Here is a 23,401-nt window from a genome sequence, read left to right as displayed (position 1 = left end):
ACCTGTATTTTGTTAATTTTCCTTGTTTGCCTGTGTATTTAGTTCTAGTCTGTCCTGGCGTCTCTCGCGCAGTGTTATGGTGCGTTCACACCAGACGCGAAATGAGCGTCTGGCGCGAGTGATTTCAATGTTAAGTCAATGCAAAGACGCGAATAGACAACCTGCGGCGCGTTTCGCGCGAATGAGGCGGCGCGAATGACGCGATTCGCGCGAATGACGCGGCGCGAATTGAGCGTTTCGGGCGTTTGACGCGCGCGAAACTCGCGATTCGCGCGAAACGCGCTAGTTGAAAAATCTGAACTTTGGCGAAATTTCGCGCCGCGTTAACCAATCAGGAGCTTGCTCTAGTAGTGACGTGATTACGACGTAGCGAGCGGAGGGAAAATTCGAAACAACAATGGAGGACAAAGTCATCATCGCTGTATGTGGATACCCGGAGCTATATGATACTTCTTCATACTTATACAGAAACAGGAATAAAAAGGATCTTGCTTGGAAGAAAGTGAATTATATTTTTATCTTGAACCAGTAAAGAGACATCAGAGCCAGCGGCAAATGTCAGAAGGACTAGCCGAGTTGAGACTGCTCTAGGCGGATACATGATCACTGAGCTCCCGCTGATCGCATGGAGCTCGTCTCCGTAATCGGCGAAACACATTTTTTAAATGGACGCTGTTTTTTATAAATAAACTGCATATTTGAGTTTAAAACAACTACATTCTCGCCTGAAATACTTTTAAAACTAACTTTCATGACACGATAACAATAATATTTTGAAAACTATCCGAATAAAAATGGTGGTTGAAATCACAATGCTGCGTGAACTCAACTTGCAGAAGCCCCTCCCATGACGCGAATTCGCGTCTGTTGTTAAGTTAATTTCACGCGCGAATGAAGCGAATTTCACGCGCGAATGAAGCGAATGAACTCAAAATGTTCAAGCGTCCAACTACCCTCTAATAGCACTAAATACTCTCTAAATTCATGTTCATCATCAAAACATAGTTAAAGTTGAGTTACCTGCTTGCCTTCCCTTCTGTTTGGATTAAAGACTGTTTATGTTCATCTTCTTCTTCGTGTGCTCATTATACACCGCACCCCTGACAGGAGGTGCTTAAGTCTTATTTTGTGGTGGCTATATGCTTTCAAATTTAAATTATTATAATCTTAACTCAAGTAATGAAGGATTTTGAAAGTCTGACAATAATCAGTACTATTGTTACCCTGCTTGGCTTAAATGTTTCAAAATAATTAACATATATATATATATGTGTGTGTGTGTGTGTGTGTGTGTGTATATATGTGTGTGTGTATATATATATATATATATATATATATATGTGTGTGTGTGTGTGTGTGTGTCTGTGTATATGTGTGTGTCTGTGTATATATATATATATATATGTGTGTGTGTGTGTGTGTGTGTATATATATATAATATATAAATATATATATATATATATATATATATATATATATATATACACACATATATATATATGTGTGTGTGTGTGTGTGTGTGTGTGTATATATGTGTATATATATATATATATATATATATATATATATAGTAGTCCACATTTGAAGTGGATCAAAAAAGGTCCTCAAAGTTGTCCTAACACAAGAACGCTTTTTGGTTTTAGTTTTAGGACAACTTTGATAAAAGGTTTTGATCCACTTTAAATGTTGACTAGTTTATATATAGTCTTATATATATTTGAAGAGTTTGTTTCAAAACGCGATCAACACCATTAAAAAATAAAAAATTGAGTTACCACCAAAATCAGTATTGTATCTGGTTGGTATTGAAAAGTCGATTTATAATTTGACGCAAAATGCGATAAACACACGGTGTTATTCTGTCATGTTTTCTCCCTATCTTTCCAAACCGTGACAAATGCCAGTCTCCCTTCTCTGCAGAATGCGATACATCCGCTTCGATATTGCGATACTGCGTAGCTTGTCAGTGATCTCTGGCTCTGTGTGTTAAATGCCACTCCATCTGAAATCACGTGATGAAGATTTACTACTAATCACAGAACCGGTTTTACTGACGAGATGTGCACGACAATTGCATGCAATTTATCGAACAAAACTTTAAAAAAAAAAGAAACATAAGCTATTAATAAGATTAGTATTAACTAACTATAGTATTCAATGGATTTATTGCATTTTTGGGGAAATAACCAGTTTTTATAATAAATCTTTGAAAATCAAAATCTGGATTTGAATTTTTAATGTTATAACCTAAAAATGCTATGTGTGCTAGAGGGTGCTCAAATGAAAGCAAGAGCACCCTCAGGTGAAGTTGTAATAACAACAGCGCCAAATGTTTATTTTTACAATGTATTTTTGCAGCGCTGAGCAGTGTAGCCAATCACAAGACATATCTGCAGATTTCTTGAAGGCAATGGCCAATCAGAGGAGGAAGAATCCACTCACCGCTCAAAAGGCTGTTTCCTTGCTCGCGAATCTATTCATTATAACAAATCAGACACACATTATAAATAAGAGATTCATTGTGTGACAAAAACATGACAAAATGCCCACCTTTGTGAGTTGTCACATAAGGGCAGTCGATGTAAGCGCTGTACTCTTCACTCACTCATTTATTCACCTTAGTTGGTAAGTTTTACCTTCACAGTGAAAGCCCGACACAATTCAATCGATATTGCAACTTATGTATTGGTTGCCATTGAAGATCATAATAATAATAATATATTTTTTTTTTACTTTTTTGGTCAAAAAGATTCCCGACCCCTTGTCTATCAGACAGTACTGTACATAACATCATAGTACATCCATGGTAGTATTACAACCTGTCGCTAGAGGGCGCGTGCATGTCGTCTCGAGGTGTGTGCGTGTGTGTTTGGGGGTGTCATTGATCACACACAGGAGGTAAACGCGATCACGTGACCGCACAGTGCCGTTGGTAAGTTCTCACAGCATGGCGGAAGGAGTAGTTGTCCGGATGGATTGTTACTCCCCTTTAAATTCATGTCTTCTGTCTTGACGGGAGGATTTTTGGCTATCGAAACGCATTTCATCACACTTAAAACAACTTTAGCGTATTCTCACGACGATGGCAGACCGCGGTGTGGATTTGGCAGCTCTACCGAAAGAGGTTAGAGAGCATTTGGCGGAGTTGGAGCTTGAGCTGTCTGAAGGTAAGATACGGAGTTATCGCCTCAACCTTAAAAATGTTAACAGTATTAACCTAATATTTAAATCCTACAGTCGTATGGCGCTATAACAGATATATATAAGCTCAAACATACGGCTGTCTAATGTTTTAATTTCCTCTGTTTCCATTCAGAGAATTTCATTTAAAACAGACTGTCTCAAAAACTAGTGAGCTGCCTTCCTAGACAGAATGTCTGGATGCTCTAAATCTAGTTTCCAACGTTCCGAACGCGCCTTTGATGCCCAGACATGCTGTCTAGGTAGGCGGCTCACTAGGTTTTGAAACGCAGCCGGAGTGTGTCGGCAGAAATTATGATTTTCCTTTCTCAAATGTGCTTTTAAACTCGTGTAAATGAAAGAACCGAACGTGAGTGAAGTAGAATAACAATGCTGCTGCATCCGGCCGTTAATTTCACCTCAAGAGACTGAGACTATTGTTCGTTCAGTGATCTAGACCTCAAAGAAAAGAGAGCCCTTGACAGTTCTGCTAGACACAATACAGAGACACATCGAGTGCGTATGGGTTTATGTATGTTACCATCATTGTTGTTCGCAAAGCCCTTTGTTTTCAGATTTGAGACAATGTTAAAGGGGCACCACTTTTGCTGTCATCAGTGTGTCTGGGCTTTAATGCGAAACTCAATGGCAGCGCTGGTCTGTTTTTGCTGTACTCCTTGTTTGCACACAGACATCTGTCAAACACACCTTTTCTATAGACATTTCCTCTCTCCCTTTAGTCATTATTATAAAATGAGGATTATTCAAATTTATATTTCCATTGTTTGATTCTTGTAAACTATATTTTCAGCCCTTACAGACTCTTGTCAGCTCAGGGGCTCCATTATTAAATGTATTACTTATCAGTCACTACTTTAGGTCATTCAAGTAGATTTATATATAGTTTATAAATAGTTCTGTATAACTCTATCGCAGGCCTCCTACAGTGCCTTTCACCCAGACTTCTGGTTGACATTGACACTTGACTATACAGTTCTGCAGTGCATTTGATGGAAGCCATAATTCATTTTTGTATATTGTAAAGAATGTATACACGACCATTCAAAGGTTTAGGGTCTTTAAGATCTTTGTAATGTTTTCTGAAATAAATTTCTTTAAGTTCACCAAGGCTGCATTACTACACACAACACAGTAAAAACTGAAATATTTTGATATTTTGAGTTTTTTAAATATATATTTTGATATATTTTTTAAATGTAATTTATTCCTACAATGGCAAAGCTGAATTTACAGCAGCCATTACTCCAGGCCTTAGTGTCACATGATCCTACAGAAATCATTCTAATATGCTGATTTCATACTCCTAAAACTTGTTTATGAATGTTGCAACCATTTGTTCTGCTTAATAATTTTGTGGAAACCATGATACATTTTTGAATCATGAATACAAAGTTCAGAAGAACAGCATTACAAACACGTTAATATCTCTTTTGATTAGATTAATGCATCCTTGCTGAATAAAATAATTACTTCTTTAAAAAAAAAATCTTACTGACTGGTATTATGCTTTAATTTTGGTTAATATTTCTAAGACCATGCATAGAATCATACCAAGTCCTTCAGTATCATAAAGAGCCTTTTTGCAACACTTAATGTTTAACGGTGTGACCAATATGATATTATTATGTTAGTGTTTTTGTGTGATAGATCAGCCATCCTGTCTATTCACAGGGTTTAGAAGTTCATTCAATTTTCATGACATCACAGCGATGGTGTTTCATGCACCGTCATGCATCTTCAAGCATCTTCTCACCGCCGTGTCATCTGTCTGTGAAAGGCAGTGCCGCTGTACTCATTCACTCTGTCAGAGAGCACTATGTGGGGGAGATGTGTCAGTTTTCAGCTTAGTAATAGTGTTACACAACTGGAAGCATTTAGTGTGTGGGCCACACTCTCAAACAGCTTGTTGATGTGTGCAGCTCCAGGCTGCTTATCAAGAAAACCAGCCGTAGAAACTGTAACCGGAGTAACACAATATTTTATAACTGTATGATGATATACTATAAATTATGACCATATAATTACTGATGAGATTTGAGCCACATATTTTTTGTCATTCAGCCACAGTATGAAATGATTGCTAAGTGCAAAAGAATGTAATGGAATAGTTTACCCCAATGTTGGAGTGAGAAAGTCCATATGACTTTGCAATGACATGAGGGTGAGTAAATCATGACAGAATGTTCATTTTTGGGTGAACTGAGATTTAAACCACTGTTTTGCATGTGAACTAGAGGTCTGTGACTTTTGAGAGTGTGTGAAAACAACATGAAAGGTCTTGCAACTGTGTGTTTAGTGGAGGGCATTTAGTGCCCTTGGGGCAAGTGAGTGATCTGGAGTGTTTGGTCAATTGGAGGGAGGTTGCAGGCTACCTCACCCCCTCCTCCTACAGGAGTAGCTGCCAGTCTCGCTATCGCCTCCCCGGACGGTCACCTCCCCACTAGCATGTCGCACTCCTATCCCTGCTTCTCTTCTGCTTGCACCATCTCTCTTTCTCTCTCTAACACTTGGGCTAAGTAGTTTCTGCAGATATGACTCAAATCAATCACTGCTCACTAACCAATTAAAATACACCTAAATTAATAACAAGAGCATCAAACATCACAAAAATACAAAAAGAAATTTTTCAGGAGATCAATAAAAAACAACAATTAAATGCATAGACATTTTAACTGAATTTAGGACTCGTGGTGGTGCTTTTTTGGTCATTCAGTGTTTCTGTAAAATAAAAAAATGGGGAAAAAATAACAATTATACTGATAAGATGATGATGATAATAATAATAATATAAATTCTGCTAATAAGAACAGTATTAAATGCACTAAGGATTATCGAGCTGCTGGATTCATGAATATTAATCAGGTTGTATGTGTTCGCTCGAACTGATTTGCTGAAATCAGAGTTATCACATTCAGATGAACTGAGAAATAGCACAGATCGCTTGATGGAGAGTGAAACTCTGAAGTGCTCAGTTACGGTACGTTCAATAAACAATATATCTGTGCTAAACTTATACTTAGCCTCCAACTCACACACTGGTGAGTAAAATCTGAGAATTTATTAGCCATTGGCTAATATTAGACATCCTTCAGTCGCCCAGAGTGAAGATATAGTCGCATATGCATGTGATTTACTCGCAATGTAGAGGGTTGAATATATATAGAATATTTTGCTGTGAAAAAAGGTTGCTATGATATCAAAATTTTAGATACCAGTGAAATTTCACAGTTTTCGATCTGCCACAGCAACTAATACTAGTAACCTAGTAATAATATAGGTTAAAGGGTACATAACATACACAGTTTCACCTAATCTCATGTTAATCTCGAGTACCTATAGAGTAGTACTGCATCCTTCATATCTCCAAAAAGTCTTTAGTTTTATCATATTTATAAAAGAAAAATACAGCTTTCCGATTCTCTCCAGAAAAAGCAGCTCCTGGAGGCGTGCCGTGGGCGGAGCTATAATACTGATGTTTCGTGTTGTTTCCATTAACATATATTGACTTATGTGCTGATTTCCAACAAAAGACAGAAATCTAATGCAGTTGTACTTACATGAATGGGGTCTTTTATCACTGGGACCACTCCATGTTTTAATAGCAAACCATGTGCAAATCCAGTGTCGACCTGGGCCTTGTTTATAAAACATTTTTCACTGAAATGACGAAAACACAACACACAAATGCACTTGCTACACTCCGTTGCTGCCCCGGAAAAACAAACTGCATCCACTGTTCATGTAATGCTGGGTTCTTTGGGAAGCTGAACATGGTAAACTTTCCATCACATCCAAAAACACTTATTTGGAGACATTCTCGAACAAATCCTATGCAGCGCTGCCAACGATTTCCAGATGAAGCGCGTTGATGAGCATGGTCTCGCTCTCCTTTGGTTGACATGTGCGCGGGTGCGCTTTTCCAAGAGAAATGCTCATATAATGAGTTCCACCATCGTCTACGTCATTAGATCCACGATCGAAAAAAACCAGCCGAAACTTGTACCAACCCGGAAGTAAGATTTTCGGATAAAGATAAATGCCTGCTCACTGCTCTGGGTGTGTGTTCACTGCTGTGTGTCTGCACTTTGTATGGGTTAAATGCAGAGGACAAATTCTGAATATAGGTCACCATACTTGGCTGTATGTCACTTCACTTTCACTTCACTTTCAATGTTATGTTAAAGGAATTGTTCACCCAAAAATTTAAATTCTGGTATTAATTACTCACCCTCATGTCATTTCAAACCCGTAAGACAAATTGAGATATTTTTGATGAAATCCGAGAGCTTCCTTACTCTGCATAGACAGCAATGCAACTGATTTGAAGTGGCCTGATGTTCAAGGCCCAGAAACGTAGTAAGGACATCAATAAAATAGTCTAAAAAACATCAGTGTTTCAACCCTAATTTTATGAAACGTTGTGGTTTATGTCGTGAATATGCATCAAAATCTGACACGGAAGAGAAGAAATTATTGAATAAAGTCATTTTATTTTTTTGCACAAAAAGTATTCTCGTACCTTCATAAAAGGTACTTTTCTATTAAATTAAAAAGAAAATGAATTAAAACCCCATATACCATGTGAAAACTTGAAACTTTTATACACTAATAAGTAGCTATAAATGTTTAAATCTATTAATTCAAGAAATTTGGCCTATTTTCCAGACATCCAAATGGAAATCTGCACCAGTGATCACTATAATGATTTTAAAAAATCATGAATGTCTGGAAAACTTCTGGATATGTACTGGTCTGAAACTGTACAAAGCCTGGTTTCTGAATTGCTCTGTTAAAAGTTTTTGTGCTGTTGCCATCTCTTGTGTCTGTCCTTTAATTCTGGATCTGTGCATGGTTTCCACAAGGGTACACATTGACCTTGGAGGGTAGAGATATTTCCCATTACCATGCTCCGCTGGGGCTTTTTACAGTGAAAAGACTCTGTCCAAATTATCTTCTACATAATAACCTAATTCTGCAGGGTTGTAGTGATAATAGTAACAATGGGCACCATTGAGCAGATCTGGACTATGGTGGTTTTGATCTGAACTGGCATTTGAAGCTTTCAACTAAAACCTTTGTGTTCCAAATGACCAGCTCTGAGAGAGGAGACATGGAATCAGTCTGCAAGCGTGCATGTGTGTGTGTGTGCATGTGCACATCCACCCTATCGCCTCCTTACAAACTGAGGCATCCCATCAACAATTGTGTTAAATCTAGACTCTTAAAAACAAAAATAACACCTTGATAATCTCTATATTCAAGTGAGCCCCTAATTATAATTCTTCTGTCTAGTAGTGCTTGTACACCATGTAATAAAACCAATGCTGTTATCTGTGAGTCTTATAAAGGTGTTGCAGGAAGCCGAGTGCAGTCTGAATCTGCTTTTGAATGTGTGCCACTCTTTGTCTAACTGGCTTAATGTGCAATTGAACTCAAACAATAAAAAATAGTTCAAGCTCCTGGTGACGTTGGTCAGAAGATACTTAGCTCTCTAATCTCTTCTAAATAGTTTATTGTTCTTTTTAAGAACAAAGGAAAATTGGCCTGATACACAACCCAGCATCTTCTGAATATCATGGATGGCCCCTATGGTGTGCCAGCTTATTTAAATCACTCTGTCACTTTGAGGGAGAGTTCTTTTAAAATCCTGGATTGTTAGTGGCCTCTGTGGACAGCTGTTATGTGCAGCTAATGTGAGTAGTCTGTTAGTATTGATTGCTGTTATGAAGAGGGTTGAGTTCAGGCTGACTTCAGTATGGAGACTTAGTGCTTTACTGCCGCCATACTGATGGTGGGGGCATGTTATTGCCAGTTGCTTCCTATCTAGGACACAGAGTGACCGAACATGGACTGAACTCTGTCTCATTTGTGCTCTTGAGTCATTCTCTCTGTTTCTCTTTCTCGGTTAAACTGTCCTCTGAGCACTGACCATTAAGGGAAGCCACATATATCTATTTTTGCCATAAAGTTGTTCTCCTTTTTCATCTGTTGTTTTGTGTAGTCCATCAAATTGCTCAAAGCTTGACGGAGGATTTTTTTCCATTGGAAAGTCACAAAAAGGTCAACACATGTTTGAGTAAAAATTAAAGGGAAAAATATTTAAAGAAAATAAAGCTTTTTTTGTAGGATAATTTTTTTTTGCATTATATGTTCTTGAAAATTAATCACATTTTCCCCATCAATTCTCAGTAACCTGATGAAACTCTTATTCTTATTAAAGGGATAGTTCACCCAAAAATGAAAATTTGATGTTTATCTGCTTACCCCCAGGGCATCCAAGAACACAAACGAAGATTTTTAACACAAACCGTTGCGGTCTGTCAGTCTTATAATGGAAGTGGATGGGAATCACGGCTAAAACATACAATAAAACTAAAAAAACAACATACACAAACAAAACCAAATTAAACCCTTCGGCTCGTGACAATACATTGATGTGTAAAGACAAAACGATTGGTCTGTGCAAGAAACTGATTCACGCAATGTCTGAACTGTTAGAACTCTCCTGAGCGCGTCCTCAGCAGCAGGCACGTGAGGCAGCTTCTTCTTGCTTTATGGCGGATTGCAGGCTTATAAGTGCATTACCGAATACCTATCTCTCAAGTGGACCATTGACACTCCTAATTGAGATTGTAGATAGAGTGTCAATGGTCCACTTGAGTGATGGGTGGCGGTAATGGACTTATAAGTCTGCGATCCGCCATAAAGCAAGAAGAAGACAACGCCTCACGCACCTGCTACTGAGGACACGCTCAGGAGAGTTCTAACAGTTCAGACATTGCGTGAATCAGTTTCTTGCACAAACCAATCGTTTTGTGTCTTTACACATCAATGTATCGTCACAAGCCACAGGGTTTAATTTGGTTTTGTTTGTGTATGTTTTTTTTTTTTTGTTTTATTGTATGCTTTAGCTGTGATTTCCATCCACTTCCATTATAAGACTGACAGACTGCAACGGTTTGTGTTAAAAATCTTTGTTTGTGTTCTACTGAAGAAACAAATTCACCTACATCTTGGATGCCCTGGGGGTAAGCAGATAAACATCAAATTTTCATTTTTGGGTGAACTATCCATTTAATATTATGAAAACATATAAAAAACAATAATACAATATTAGAAATATGTATTATAATATATAATATAGCCTGTAAGTTATTATAAACATAAATATGTATTTTAAATGTACATTTTGAATGTGAGGCATAGTTGTTTTTCTACTGCCTTTAAATGTTTGCTTTAATTTTTTTCCATTACTGTAGTCAGAAATTGTGGCAAAAATGAAGCTTAATTTTCATGAAAATTATATCAATGCAAAAAATCTTGCTACACTAAAGATTGGCCTCATTTTTTGTATGCAAAATTTATTTTTTCCATTGACTTTGGGGTGGAATGTGACTCAGACATTTCTTTGTGAGATTCGCTCTGAAATGTGCTGACATGCAGCATCATGTAAGCTCTTCATTTAAAACATTAAGATATGATTTTCTGTAATGCTGCTTTAAAACAACATGGGTTGTGATGTGCTATACAAATAAAAATGACTTGACTTGACAATATGCTCAGTTGACTATAGGCAGTTTTTGTGTGGCTGAGACAATTTGCGTGCAGATGTACCCTGACCATGAGTACACCATCACAGTTCCTCTTTTCTGTAAATGACCCTTTGTTACACATTTTATGGAGGAAAGGTTTTTCACATACTTGTTAGATAAACAAATGACGTTTCTTAACTTTAAACACACTTAAAATTACATGAGTTTCATTTATAAATATCGAACCAAGTGACATTTGTTTGATAGAAACTATAAAACAATAATACAGATGTTTAAATAAAGACAAATAGATGGATACGTTTGTTAACAGATGTCATTTGGTTTAAATTTTCATATCTAATGCAAACATTGAGACATTTTTAAGTGTGGCTTAAGTGTCTAAAAGTGTTCAAGCCCCTTTTTGGGTCACCATATGTGACCAAGTGCGACCAAGGTTTGCATGCTTGTCAAATTTAACCTTCAATCTGTCCTCAGCAGGGACCTCACAGGAATCAAGCACAAAATGCTTTCTTTGTGGGAGCATCATATTTATACCGAGCGCTAAGCTTAGACAGATGGGACATGATCGGATGTCCAGGCTTCACACAGATTCCCTTTCCCTCAAACAAAAGCCCAGAGCCTCTTCTCCTGGTACTGGGCCCACTGGGTCTGCTCCCTCAGCTTGGGTTGTATAAGGAACCGGTCCAGGCTGCCCTTTGGCTGTGGATAGTTAATGTTGCATCGCTGTGGTCTTACATGGTGCTGAGCCTGAATTATTAACATGCCTTCATTAAATACCATGAGGCTTTGCTTGAACCTCCCTGTGTGAACCAGGGTGTGTACGGGGGAAGTGCCGTCATGCTGCTCCATGAGTGAAAGTTAGTGTTTTGGTATAACGGAGCTATGCGCTGCCAAGGGAACACTCATAACTCACAACACAATGCGCCATCCATGAACAGGATGTGGTCTCCTTATAAAGGCGATATCAAAACATTTCCTTACATGTTTGAAATAAGAAGTCCTAGAGCTGTGGCTGTTCAAATGTTTGGGCTCAAGCTTTTTTTTTTTTTTAAGAAATTAATATTCAACAACGATGCATTAAAAGGACAGTTCACACAAAAATGAAAATTACCCCATGATTTACTCATCTTCAAGCCATCCTAGGTGTATACGACTTTGTTCTTTCAAACGAATGCAATCAGAATTTTATTAATAAATTTTCTGGCTCTTCAAAGCTTTATAATGGCAGTGAATGGGGGTTGAGATTTTGAAGCCCAGAAAAGTGCGCCCATCCATCATAAAAAGTACTCCGCATGGCTCCGGGGGGTTAATAAAGGCCTTCTGAAATGAATCGATGTTTTTGTGTGAGAATAATATCCATATTTAAAACTTCATGAACCATAATCTCTAGCTTTCACTAGCTATCATATGCATGTTCACTAGAGAGGTGCGTTCCAGCAGAGGACAGAGAATGTAGGACATAGGCATAGGCTTAAAAAAAGTTGTAAAAAAATGTAGCCTAGGTGAGCATAAGAAACTATCTTTATAATCTTACTGACCACAAACTTTTGAACAGAATTCCACAGAGTTTTCTCCAAACATCGGTGTGAAAATATCGGACTGGGCCTGCATATTATCACACACTTTTACACATTATCTCCTATTCAGTTTCCATCATGGCTTGCCCTGATGAGCAACACCGTGAACGACGCCGGTACACAGAGCTTAACCAATCAAAACAAAGCTAATTTACATATGAGTCATAACAACAGCCTTTTTTCTTAGATTCATAGATAAGATGGAAAATGGTCATGTAAAACTAAATTACAACTGCATGGTGAAAGAAACCTTGAAAAATGATATAACTGAACTACTTTGGAAGAGTTAAATGATATAAAATGTCTTGTTTTGGAGTTAGAATGCAGTAATGTGTAAGACCCAAGTCTATATTTAGCAAGTCATTCGCTGATACTGCCCAAAAAATACATTTTGGGTTAGTTAAATCCTGACAAAGCTGTTTACAGAACATCTTGCAATTGTTAGGGAAAAATCTGAACATTTACAGACCAATGACTGTAGAAGTCAAGAGCTTTCTCCAGTCCTCAGTCTGCTGCTGTTTCCAAACCTCAGCCTTGTTTACAGCTTTTATTCAAAGCACCCGGGACACTCCTGTTTTTGTATCCCTCCATCCTTCAGGGAAAAGCGTTTCACACACGTTCAGACTGTGAGAACCAGTTTTCCCTGCATTTGTCCTGTTGTGTTTGCTTGATTTGCACACATGTCTTGTGGGATTTTGCTCTGCACTCTTCTCAGAGAAAAAGCACCTTGAATGAGATCTTAAATTTCAGGAAAGGGGGATTGTACCCCCACAGTTCAGACAAGCGCTGGATTAACCGGAGTTTTGAGCTCTTGATGCTTGACATGTGAGCTGCACTGCACACTATTGTCCTGAAGACCCAAAGTTAGTGTGAACTGACTGGCAAGTGCTGACAGATCCCTCCTGAACTCCCATATCACATTCACTGACATCAGGTTTCAGTCAGAGCTTCTTTACAACAGTTTGTTTGACTTTAGATCTGTCTGACTGTAGTGATATAGGTGAAGGGGAGGTTCTGGGTCGAAACTTTGCATGCTGTTTCTCTCAGATGCATGTATGACTTTGACGAGTCACTTGTGGGAGTTCTTGTGTAATATGTTGTAAAATAAAACACAACATAGTTTAAGTTCTTTTAGTGGTTGACCAAATGTGCCTCCAAGATGCAGGGCTGTTTTTCTTCCATTTTAGTCAAAAATTAAGTCTGTTTGCTTTTCAAGCACAACTAATTGACATTTATTTTACACAAAAATATTTGAAGCCATTATTCATTGAGACTTTTGGTTGATGGCATTTCTAAGAATCGGCCCAGTGGGTTTGGTTATATGATGCCGTTAAGCTCAAAATGACTAATTATAAGCCGATTAATCAGTCAGTCTATCACTACTTTTATTGTTCTGCTAGCAAATGACCCGGTCGGGAGTGAATCACAACACTCGCGTTCTCTCTGATTGTTGTGTTTCTTGTCAAGTCTACTCTGGCCTATGTTGTTGTGAACTGAATTTAACCCATGAGTAATGGAAAACAGATTTAAGGAACAGTCTACACAGATAAAATAACCTCTCTTATGTTTTACCAAAAGTTCAGCTCTAATCCGCACTCCAATATCGTCTTCCCTCCCTCGTTTCCTTGCTCTGTCTGTTCTCAGTGTGTCATTGTGCTGGAGTTGGGCCTGCTGAATCAGATTATGAGCACCCGATTGTTGGTGGAGGGTGTCGCCACTGTTAAGCGTTTTAACAGGAGCTCTACACGGTCTAATTTTAAATCCAAGTGTGACATCATGAGCCACAGAAGGGCTTGCAAGATGTTGTCACTTCTCAAGAAGGAAAAACACTTGGGCTATATATATTCAGATCTCTAGTATGTAATCAGATCGAAGCAATTCCTGGTTGATAAGCTTCTGTTTTTTTTGTTGTTTTTTGTTTTTTTTCTTATTCAATATGCTGCTGCACTTGGAAATACAATACAAGTATCACATTACAGTAGTAACGTGGGTTGTGACATTTTTAGTTGGGGCAGTTCGGACAAATTTAAATTAATACAACATATACGTTTATATATGGTGTCCACTACCTAACTCTGACTCTAAGGCAGTCTCTTTAGTAAAGTTTATTTAGACTACAGAAGAACAAAAGCTGGAGATATTTAGAGGTGTGGTTGCACAGATCCCTGAGTTCTGTCAGCAGTTGAGATGTCTTGGCACTTTGCCACGTCATAAAGCTGTCAAACATCAAGGTTTTTCATAGTGTGATCTAGGATACAGTTTGTTGTAAACATCATTAAATCTGGTGACAGAAATCAATTCCTAAAAAAAGGTGGGCTGACCTGCCAGTCACCTGTTTTCATAAGCTTTCCCTCATTTCCTGGAAGATAATTCTCATAGATATATCCCAGCCTGTCTTATGGCTCATCTAGTGGTTTGCTTGTCAGATTACTCATCTGCTTGTCTATAGGGTCAAGGTGGTGTGACATCACGAAGTGGCAAGAAATGAATCAGAATCTAGCATGTGCTTCTTTTGCAATGAAACTCTCCCTTCCTCCCGCTCTTCTCCCGGCGGACACACCCTGTTGCTCAGGGACTTGTTCCGTGTTTCCATCGTGTTGGATGGAGACCAGGACGCGTCAGAGCTTGGCAGCTCAACCAATCTCAAGCCGCCTTATGATACACTCTGATATAATGATCAGCCAACTTTTGCATGTATCGGTGTGTATTTACAGCAGTCTGAGTAAACATCCTGAAAGCAGGGCTTTCCCCTTCTGGTCATGTTTAAATCTGGTATTTTCTTACAGGGCCGGCCTTAATGATGTCACCATTTTCCGTGTAAACAGTTTGGAGTGAGCAATGCTCACTCTCTTGGGAAACTGTTAGTTTCAAGCCGAAAATTCAGTCTTATCCCACTACAGTAAGAGATGTGGGGGAAAGGGAGTCGGATTGTTTTGATAAATGTTATGAATCTACAATTGGCTGTGAGAAATCATGTTGTAAGAGCACATGCTTCTGTGCTTCCTCATGTTTATGAGGTTTTGAAGGCTGGATGGTTTCTTGAGGAGAGTGGCTTGAGAAATAGCTTTAATATGGCATAGCCGTGTTTGAGAAAGTGAAATTATTATTTTCCTTCATAATATTGTCTGTTTACTGACTGCACACCAGTAAAGCATTGAACCCAAACATGTACTCTAGACCATACTCAGTTCTGCACTACAGCGAGTTGGTGTTTATTATTATCTTATATTATATTATTATATTATCTAGCATATTTAGGCCTTAAAGGCTTAGTTCACCCAAAAATGAAAATTAGCCCATAAATTACTTACCCTCATGTCATCCTAGGTGTATATGACTTTCTTCTTTCAGATGAATCCAGTTGGAGTTATATTAAAAATAGTTTTTGATCTTTCAGTCTGTTTAATGCCACTCAGTGGGTGTTGCATTGCATCAGGCCAAAAGAAGCGAAATAAAAAGCACCCATCCTTAATAAAAAGTGTCTGACACAGCTCTTGTGGATGAACAAAGTCCTCCTGTAGCAAATTAATGCTTTTATGTAAGAAAAATAACCGTATTTAAAACGTAATAAATTTAATATAGCTTGCGCTCACTGTTGTACACAGAAGCTGCTCCGGACGGATGACGTATGAGGTCGGCTTTGCGCATCCGCTGCTCAGAAGTGATGAACGCGGAAGCGCAGGGGAGAGAGCAAAACAAAACAACAGTCGCTAATTAGAAGTACAAAACGAGGATTTGTAAAGAGGAACGTCAGAGGATTTCGATATAAGCCAAGATGAGACTGGTTTTCCTTTGCCTAATGTAAGGAAGCTTTGCTAACAAACATTGGTTTTCACGAGACTCATCGGCACATGCGCAACGCCGACCTCATACGTCATCCTCCCAGAGCTCCTTCCGTGTACAACTGTTGGGGCAAGCTACATTAAAGTGATTATTATGTTTTGAATATGGATATTTTTCTTATAAAAATGCATCGATTCGCTACAGGAGGACTTTGTTCACCCTCCGGAGCCGTGTGACACTTTTCTATTAAGGATGGGTGCTTTTTATTTAACTTCTTTTGGACTGGTGCACTGCAACACCCGCTGAGTGCCATTAAACAGCTTGAAAGATCAAAGACATTTTTTAATATAATTCCGACTGGATTTGTCTGAAAGAAGAAAGTCATATACACCTAGGATGTCTTGAGGGTTATGGGCTAATTTTCATTTTTGTGTGAACTAACCCTTTAAACATACTATATGTTTGGGGTTTTCAACCTTCACAGACCCAGGGACAATAAGTTAAGTTTCTCAGAAACATTTTATAATGAAAAGGAGTGTACAGTATGTTGGGACCAATATAATTCTGTGATAGGGCTTAATTACGGCTAATATTTAACCCTTTAAGAGAATTATTTCTTGAAGAATACTTCAATTAAAATAACTTCAGTTCTCATCTCATCTGCTGAGACCCTCATAACCCTCATCTTTTTTAAATCAGACTTACATTTCATTATTATTATAGCATGATCTTTAGTTTGCATATATAGCATTTGTCTTCATCTTTTGGGCCTTAAATGTTGGTAATGCAAAACATGGTTAAAAATTTGGTTTTCTAATTTAGCAGTTTATTAGCTGATAATGAGAAAGTGAAAATGAGAAATCATCTGAGTATAGAAGAGGAACATGTGCCCATTGCCAGCTCCTGCTATTTATTTTGTGTGTGTTTGTGTGAGTTGGTATATCCACACCACTGGTTGAATTTAACTGGCCTGTGTGGAATGTGTTGCCTAACTGTAGTTATGACCCACTGGATGGGTTTGTCTCTGAATCTGTAGTCAGATATCAGTGCAGTTACACAGAATCTTTGACTCAGTGGTGCGCCGTTGATTCCACCGTCTGTCACGCCAGACACGTCTCGAAAACAAAGCCCTCCAGACATCCAGTTGCGACACGAAACCTCCTTTTTCCATTTAGAGAAGATTAAGATGTCATACATGCACAGACACACTAGTGCTTGACCCAACATACTTTCTTATACACTGTGGGTGTTATACATGGATTAAAAAGTAACTTGTAACAAGTAAAAATGTCTAGGCATCAAAATATTCATTATCCTATGTGACTGTCCTAGACAAGTACAATTAAAATAAATCTTATTTTTATATTATTTTACCTTTTACTTTTACGTTTAAGTATCTGAAATAAATCAGAAATTTTTCTTTTTTTTTTAAATGTTGTATTTTTCATAAATTGTCGTGCATAAATTTTATGAAAATTTGTTATAATAGGGTGACTGTACATCCTCTTTTTCCATGACATGTCCTGGCCAGGATTACTAAATTACTAAAAGGTCTGGGTTTTGGCTTTTTTTAAATTATTGACGCACTCTATAAGTCCTCATACACTATATGTACCCATATTTTCATTGCTTTGACCGTCCTCTGTTGATCCTACCTTCTCATACGCCACAATTTGTCGACTATGTAGAGCCTTCACGCTATTGGTCAAACTACTTTTCATTATAAAGTGTGTAGTATAAAGACAGTAGGAAAACAAAGCCAAAACCATGACATTTTATGCATTTTAGAAATCCTTGCCAGGAATTGTACGGGAAAAAGAGAAACTTTATAATCTACTGAAAACCTAAAATTTAACTGCTCATTTCTTTGTGTGTGTTTTGTTAGTGTGTGTGTTGTGCTGAGACTCATCACTTCTCTGACTGTATATGAGATCAGGTTTAGCTGCAGGGCAGAGGAGTGTTCTGGATTTATGGATGTACTTGTAGGCAACTTACAGCAAGAATCACGTGTTTTCCCATAACACTGCCTCTGCTAGAAGACTTACAGGGTCACAGAGGTCACTGATGCCTTAATATGACTCTTACAGTCTGACCTTGACACTTTAAATGACTCCAGTCAAGCCTGGATGAACCGGACACATCAGCTCTGTTTCAGCTTCAACCTAGTGAGCTGCCTCACTGCCTCACTGTCTATTTAGTAGGGATGGGACACGATTTTCAAATATTCGATTAGTTGATTTAATTATAGAATATTGAATAGGTTGTGCGATTATTATCTTAAAAAATTTCCCCATGTTTTCTGTGCTGATGCGGTGGTGATGTGTTCATGTGAGCAGATGGTGGCGCTGCCAATAATACACCTAAAAGCTGTCAGGCAACAGAGGAACACATTGTCTCACGTGCACACTGTAGACTTGCGTGGCATTAAATATACATTCTGTTCTGTGCGGATCACAAAAGAAAAAAGAAAAAAGTTCTGTACGGACCACAAACACCTCCGACTGGGTTAGAGGTGTGGCTGAATCCATACTCAGAAAGGCGTGGAAAACAAATAACGGATTCTACAGAGCCACTTAACTGACATGGTTAGCTGCTTGCTAGCGATAGCCTGTTACATTACAGTACATAACATTTCACTTGCTACATAAACAGAGTAAGGAGAGATGACTGATAGGATGATGGTGAATGATTTGCAGATCCTGAAAACCACTGACAAACATCTAATCTTGTAAAATATGTGATAAGTACTGCCGAGTGCTGCTCCATACGTGTGATTGCGAATCTCGAAAGTGAAAGTAAAAAACAAGCGCACATTCATAAGCGATTTCAATGCCCTGTATGTTAATAACGGCTCCCTGATGCCCACAGTTTATATACCGTATAATTACCCAACGATATAATTTTGACAGAAGATATTGAAGTATATTTTTCCTCCCATCTTGTATCTATTCCCTTTAGAGGTTCCATTTTTTGGAACTGTGTCCTAGTCTTATCAGTAGCTTTATGCTAATCGACGGACTGTTATGTTAATAAGTGCCGTCATTCGGTTATGTTAATTATATTAATATGTTTCAGCACATTACAATCATTATATGGCTTAAGTTAAAGAGAAACTCCACCCCAAAATGAAAATTTTGTTGTTAATCACTTACCCCTATGTCGTTCCAAAACTGTAAAAGCTTCATTAGTCTTCGGAAAACAATTTAAGATATTTTGGATGAAAACAGGGAGGCTTGTGACTGTCCCATAGACTGCCAAGTAAAATACACTGTCAAAGTCCAGAAAAGTATGAAAAGCATTGTCAGAATAGTCCATCTGCCATCAGTGGTTCAACCGTAAAAATCAGCCGCGACACAGGTTCTGCCTTCCTACACACAAGATTCGCCAAATTTTCTTTCAAATAAAAGCGTAAATATAGGTAGAAAGCGTATCCTTATGGCGTGGCTGACACAGAAGAGCGTATGCTGCCTGCTTACAGCTCAGATTCGCCAAAATGGTGCTACGCTGATGTGATACTTTTCTGGAACTAGACAGTGTAATTTACTTGGCAGTCTATGGGACAGTCACAAGCCTCCCTGTTTTCATCCAAAATATCTCAAATTGTGTTCCGAAGATGAACTAAGCTTTTACGGGTTTGGAACGACATGGGGGTAAGTGATATTAATGACAAAATTTTCATTTTGGGGTGGAGTATCCCTTTAAGGTAGCCTATCTTCTGAATTAAACAGTTTATCGTACAGATTGAAAGTGTGAATCCCATCTCTCTCCCTCTCTCTGTTTATAGGTGTTTGTGTGTGCATGCGGGGGAGGGGTGCTGATTTGATACGATCTAGTTAAATAGCACTCATAATGTAAAGCACACAGGGCACTGAACAATGACGTGACATGGTCAATTAGAGGCACGCACTAATGCAGCAAACATGCTGGTAGTGTGAAAGCATTTAAAAGTGTCAGAGAAAGACCGACAGCGAGAGACTGTTTAGTGCTGCATTCATTGCATGTCTTCAATGAGAAGAGGGAGGGTGGTTGTTGCTTTTTACTGTATGATATTTGAAATATCAAAATGGCCTTAAACAATTAGTAAATAAATATTCACACACAGTCTTCAGATAGGGATCTGTAATATTTTCTAATGTTTTAATGGCGCTATCTGCTTGTTAGCCAGGGTTCAAAGCATGAGGAAATCTGCGCTGAAACAGTGTTACTCGTCAGTTGCTCAGTAAAATTTAATGAAAAGTTTTAAAGGCGTGTGACAGTGTGATATGTGCGACAAACATCTTCCCAAATTCATAATGAGAATCATTTATAAATCTGCTTTCAGCTGTACTGAGGACTTTCTGCAGGTTTCTGCCTAAATAAAAGCTGAGAAATCAAGAACTCCATCAACATTTATCAACGCTAGTATTGTAATTTTATTGTTGCTCTGTAAAATAAAATAATTGAGGTACGATAATAATAATTCACACACAGTCTTCAGATAGGGATCTGTAATATTTTCTAATGCATTCACACACAGTCTTCAGATAGGGATCTGTAATATTTTCTAATGTTTTAAACGAATTCTCTTCAGCAAGGCTGCTTTTATTTGTACAGTAAAAAATACATGCCTGATTCAAGTCTCAAAAATGGCCAAAAAATATTATTTTACTAACTTATTAATTTTAAGTTAAATTGTTCTTTGTTGTAATAATGTCTGCTAGAATGTTAAAAAATGTTCAGTGTAAAGTTAATATTTTTAAATTTAGTAATTTCGTAATTGTTTTTTTCTTTGAAAAGCAAGACAAAACAGTAAAAAGCACATTTTGTCTATTTGATTTATGCAGTGGTGGAAAAACATTGGCAAAATACATAAGGGAAAAAAATGCGAAAAACCATGTTCATTATTTGGTTTTCGGCCCAGCGTTTCATTTTGTTGTGCTTCGGCTTCGGCCAAGAATTTTCATTTCGGTGCATCCCTATATTTTTGTACTGAGCTTGTTGCAGTGTATTCTGGAATTGTGTTGTCAGTAAAGGATGCTGCCTGAGAATTTGGCAAAAACAAGGTTTCTTTAGAGGCAGCACAATTAAGTTTTGGAACAACCATACTGCAGGGCCTGTGATGCCTAAACTGCCTCTGTAGACACCTTATTATGTTTTGAAATGGAGCAATCAACTCTAAACATTTCCATTACAGCTTCTGTATGAATCATCCATCACACATGGTGATCATATGAATGTAGCATTGTTTAGTCGTTTCCGTTTTGTTGTCAGTGTAATTTTTTATGACTGTTGTGAAAGTGTTTTGGGGAACTGATGTGGGACAGAGTACATTTGGCAGAAGTTAAAGCACTATAGAGGTTTCATGGAGGGATCCAGTCCGGTCTCTTATGAATGCTGTGGTTTGGGGAATGGGCTGATGTTTTTGTCATAGAGACCAAGGGAATTTATGGAAGAGAGAATCATGCTGACCCTCTGCAGTTTAGCTCTAGTTCAGGCTTGTCTGTTTCTCTCATGGCCCTACAACAGAGCCGGCTCCCCGGGGTCCATGTTCATCTGCATTAGAGAGACTGTAACCCTCAAATGCAAGAACAAGTACACACACACACATGTTCTTAAAGTCTCCTAAAGCCACACCCTTGCATGGCCTGTTCATTAGTCACTCTGGGGAAGCTTACCGAGATGTAGTGTCCTTATTAGGCCGGTTAAATGAGGCCGGAGCCCTGTAGGGACGTGTCTGCAATAGTCTGAAACACAGACACACATAATTATCAAAACTGAATGTGCTGCAATGCTGTCAATGGATAGCACCCATAATAGATAGATAGATAGATAGATAGATAGATAGATAGATAATGATTTGAAGCTAGAAGTGGTTATAGAGAGACAGAATTGGTTAAAGATAGTAGTAGTTATAGATAGATAGAAATGATTTTAGATACGCTAGATGGAAGTGATTATAAGTAGATATAGGTAGAATAGATAGAAGTTATTACAGATAGAAGTGAATTGATTATAAATAGATAAAAACAATAGAAGTGGTTGTAGATATTGGTTTTAGATAAACATGAATATAGATAGATGTAGAGAAAAGTGATAGATAGTAGCTTTTCCAGTTATTATTTAGTTGTTACATATTTTGTTTATTTCATTTAACAAATGTTTTTCAGTGATAATACCTTGTCAGGGTCCAAGATTAGCGAAATATTGGCACCTTTCAGTTTAAACTCTGTGGTTTGAATTTTTGTACCGTTATACACAATCTTAGTCTGCCCTCCCATTCATAGTTGTTGCACATTGAATGAATTCAAAACGAATGATTTGCGGTTGCTTTGTCAGTGCAAATCGCAGCCAGAGTGAACGCCCATGTAGTGCGGTGACTCAATTTTGTATCCTGTGTTTGATTTAAAGTGGATGTTCCTCCGTCTATGACGTGTTCATATCGCAAAGTTTTCTCTCAGAGAGTGAATCATACCATTCACATAGTCACATATTATTGTTTTAGTACATTCAGTGGAAAATGCTCCCCCAAGTTTTCATTTATTTAGAGGATTAGTGGCTAAATTCACACATTGTTTAAATAGCTAGCATTCCCCTGGTGCTAACGCAGGCTTGTTGGGTTGTTTCATTGTTACTGGGACTGCAGAGCTTTTATTGAGCCGTTGATGGCCGTTGAACTACCTCGGTGTGTAAATATTAAAGCAGGAACACATCTGTGAGTACTTCAGTGATGGAGAGTGTCAGCCTGCTGAATGCTAGTGACACGACTCTTTACACAGTGCACTTTACAAACCAGCAGATCTCAAAGGTCAGTGTGATTATTGATTTGTTTGGTGCTCTGACTATGACTGATCTCACTTGTTCAAATAAAGACCAACCTGCTGAAGGATGTGTGTCTTCCTGTTTCTTTTAACTGTAGATCAGAAATGATCATCAATCCCATCCTCTATTGAAGTTTAATCAGCCTGATAGTCTAATAGTCACGTAGCCTAATTGTTATTAGAGCTAATGGTCTCTCATTATGTGAAACAACAAGTTGCAGTTCAGACAATCAGCTTTTACTTTCCGACCCTGATTGTAATCATAAAGTGATGGTATCCAGGATGTAGCCCTGTAGTGTAGCATTATTGGCTCTGCTGTACTGAATTCTCTTCTGTTGGAAGGATTAGATACAGATTACAGGGAATTCCTGCCTCTTTGCTTGTTTGACTTTATCCTCGCAGCTCTTCTAGTACAGAGCCAAGCTCATTAATGACAATCATAACTAATAATAGTATTATTATTTAGTATTTATAATTATAGAAAATTATT

At 38.0% G+C, this 23,401-nt stretch overlaps 1 protein-coding gene across 2 annotated transcripts in view; it reads left to right on the top strand.

Annotated features, from left to right (window-relative positions):
* Positions 1–2,879: 2,879 nt before the first annotated feature.
* LOC109089012 (disco-interacting protein 2 homolog B-A) overlaps positions 2,880–23,401 on the top strand; it is a 47,510-nt gene continuing 26,988 nt past the window's right edge. For both annotated transcript variants that reach the window (XM_042751033.1, XM_042751032.1), the window contains exon 1: positions 2,880–3,167. In XM_042751033.1, the coding sequence (XP_042606967.1) occupies positions 3,083–3,167 (85 nt within the window). In that variant the 5' untranslated portion in view covers positions 2,880–3,082. The remainder of the gene's footprint in view (positions 3,168–23,401) is intronic.

This window comes from Cyprinus carpio, chromosome B23, assembly GCF_018340385.1.
Source record: "Cyprinus carpio isolate SPL01 chromosome B23, ASM1834038v1, whole genome shotgun sequence".
Lineage (NCBI taxonomy): Eukaryota > Metazoa > Chordata > Actinopteri > Cypriniformes > Cyprinidae > Cyprinus > Cyprinus carpio.
The sequence above is the reverse complement of the archived record's forward strand: the minus strand, read 5'-3'. Positions and strand labels throughout refer to the sequence as shown.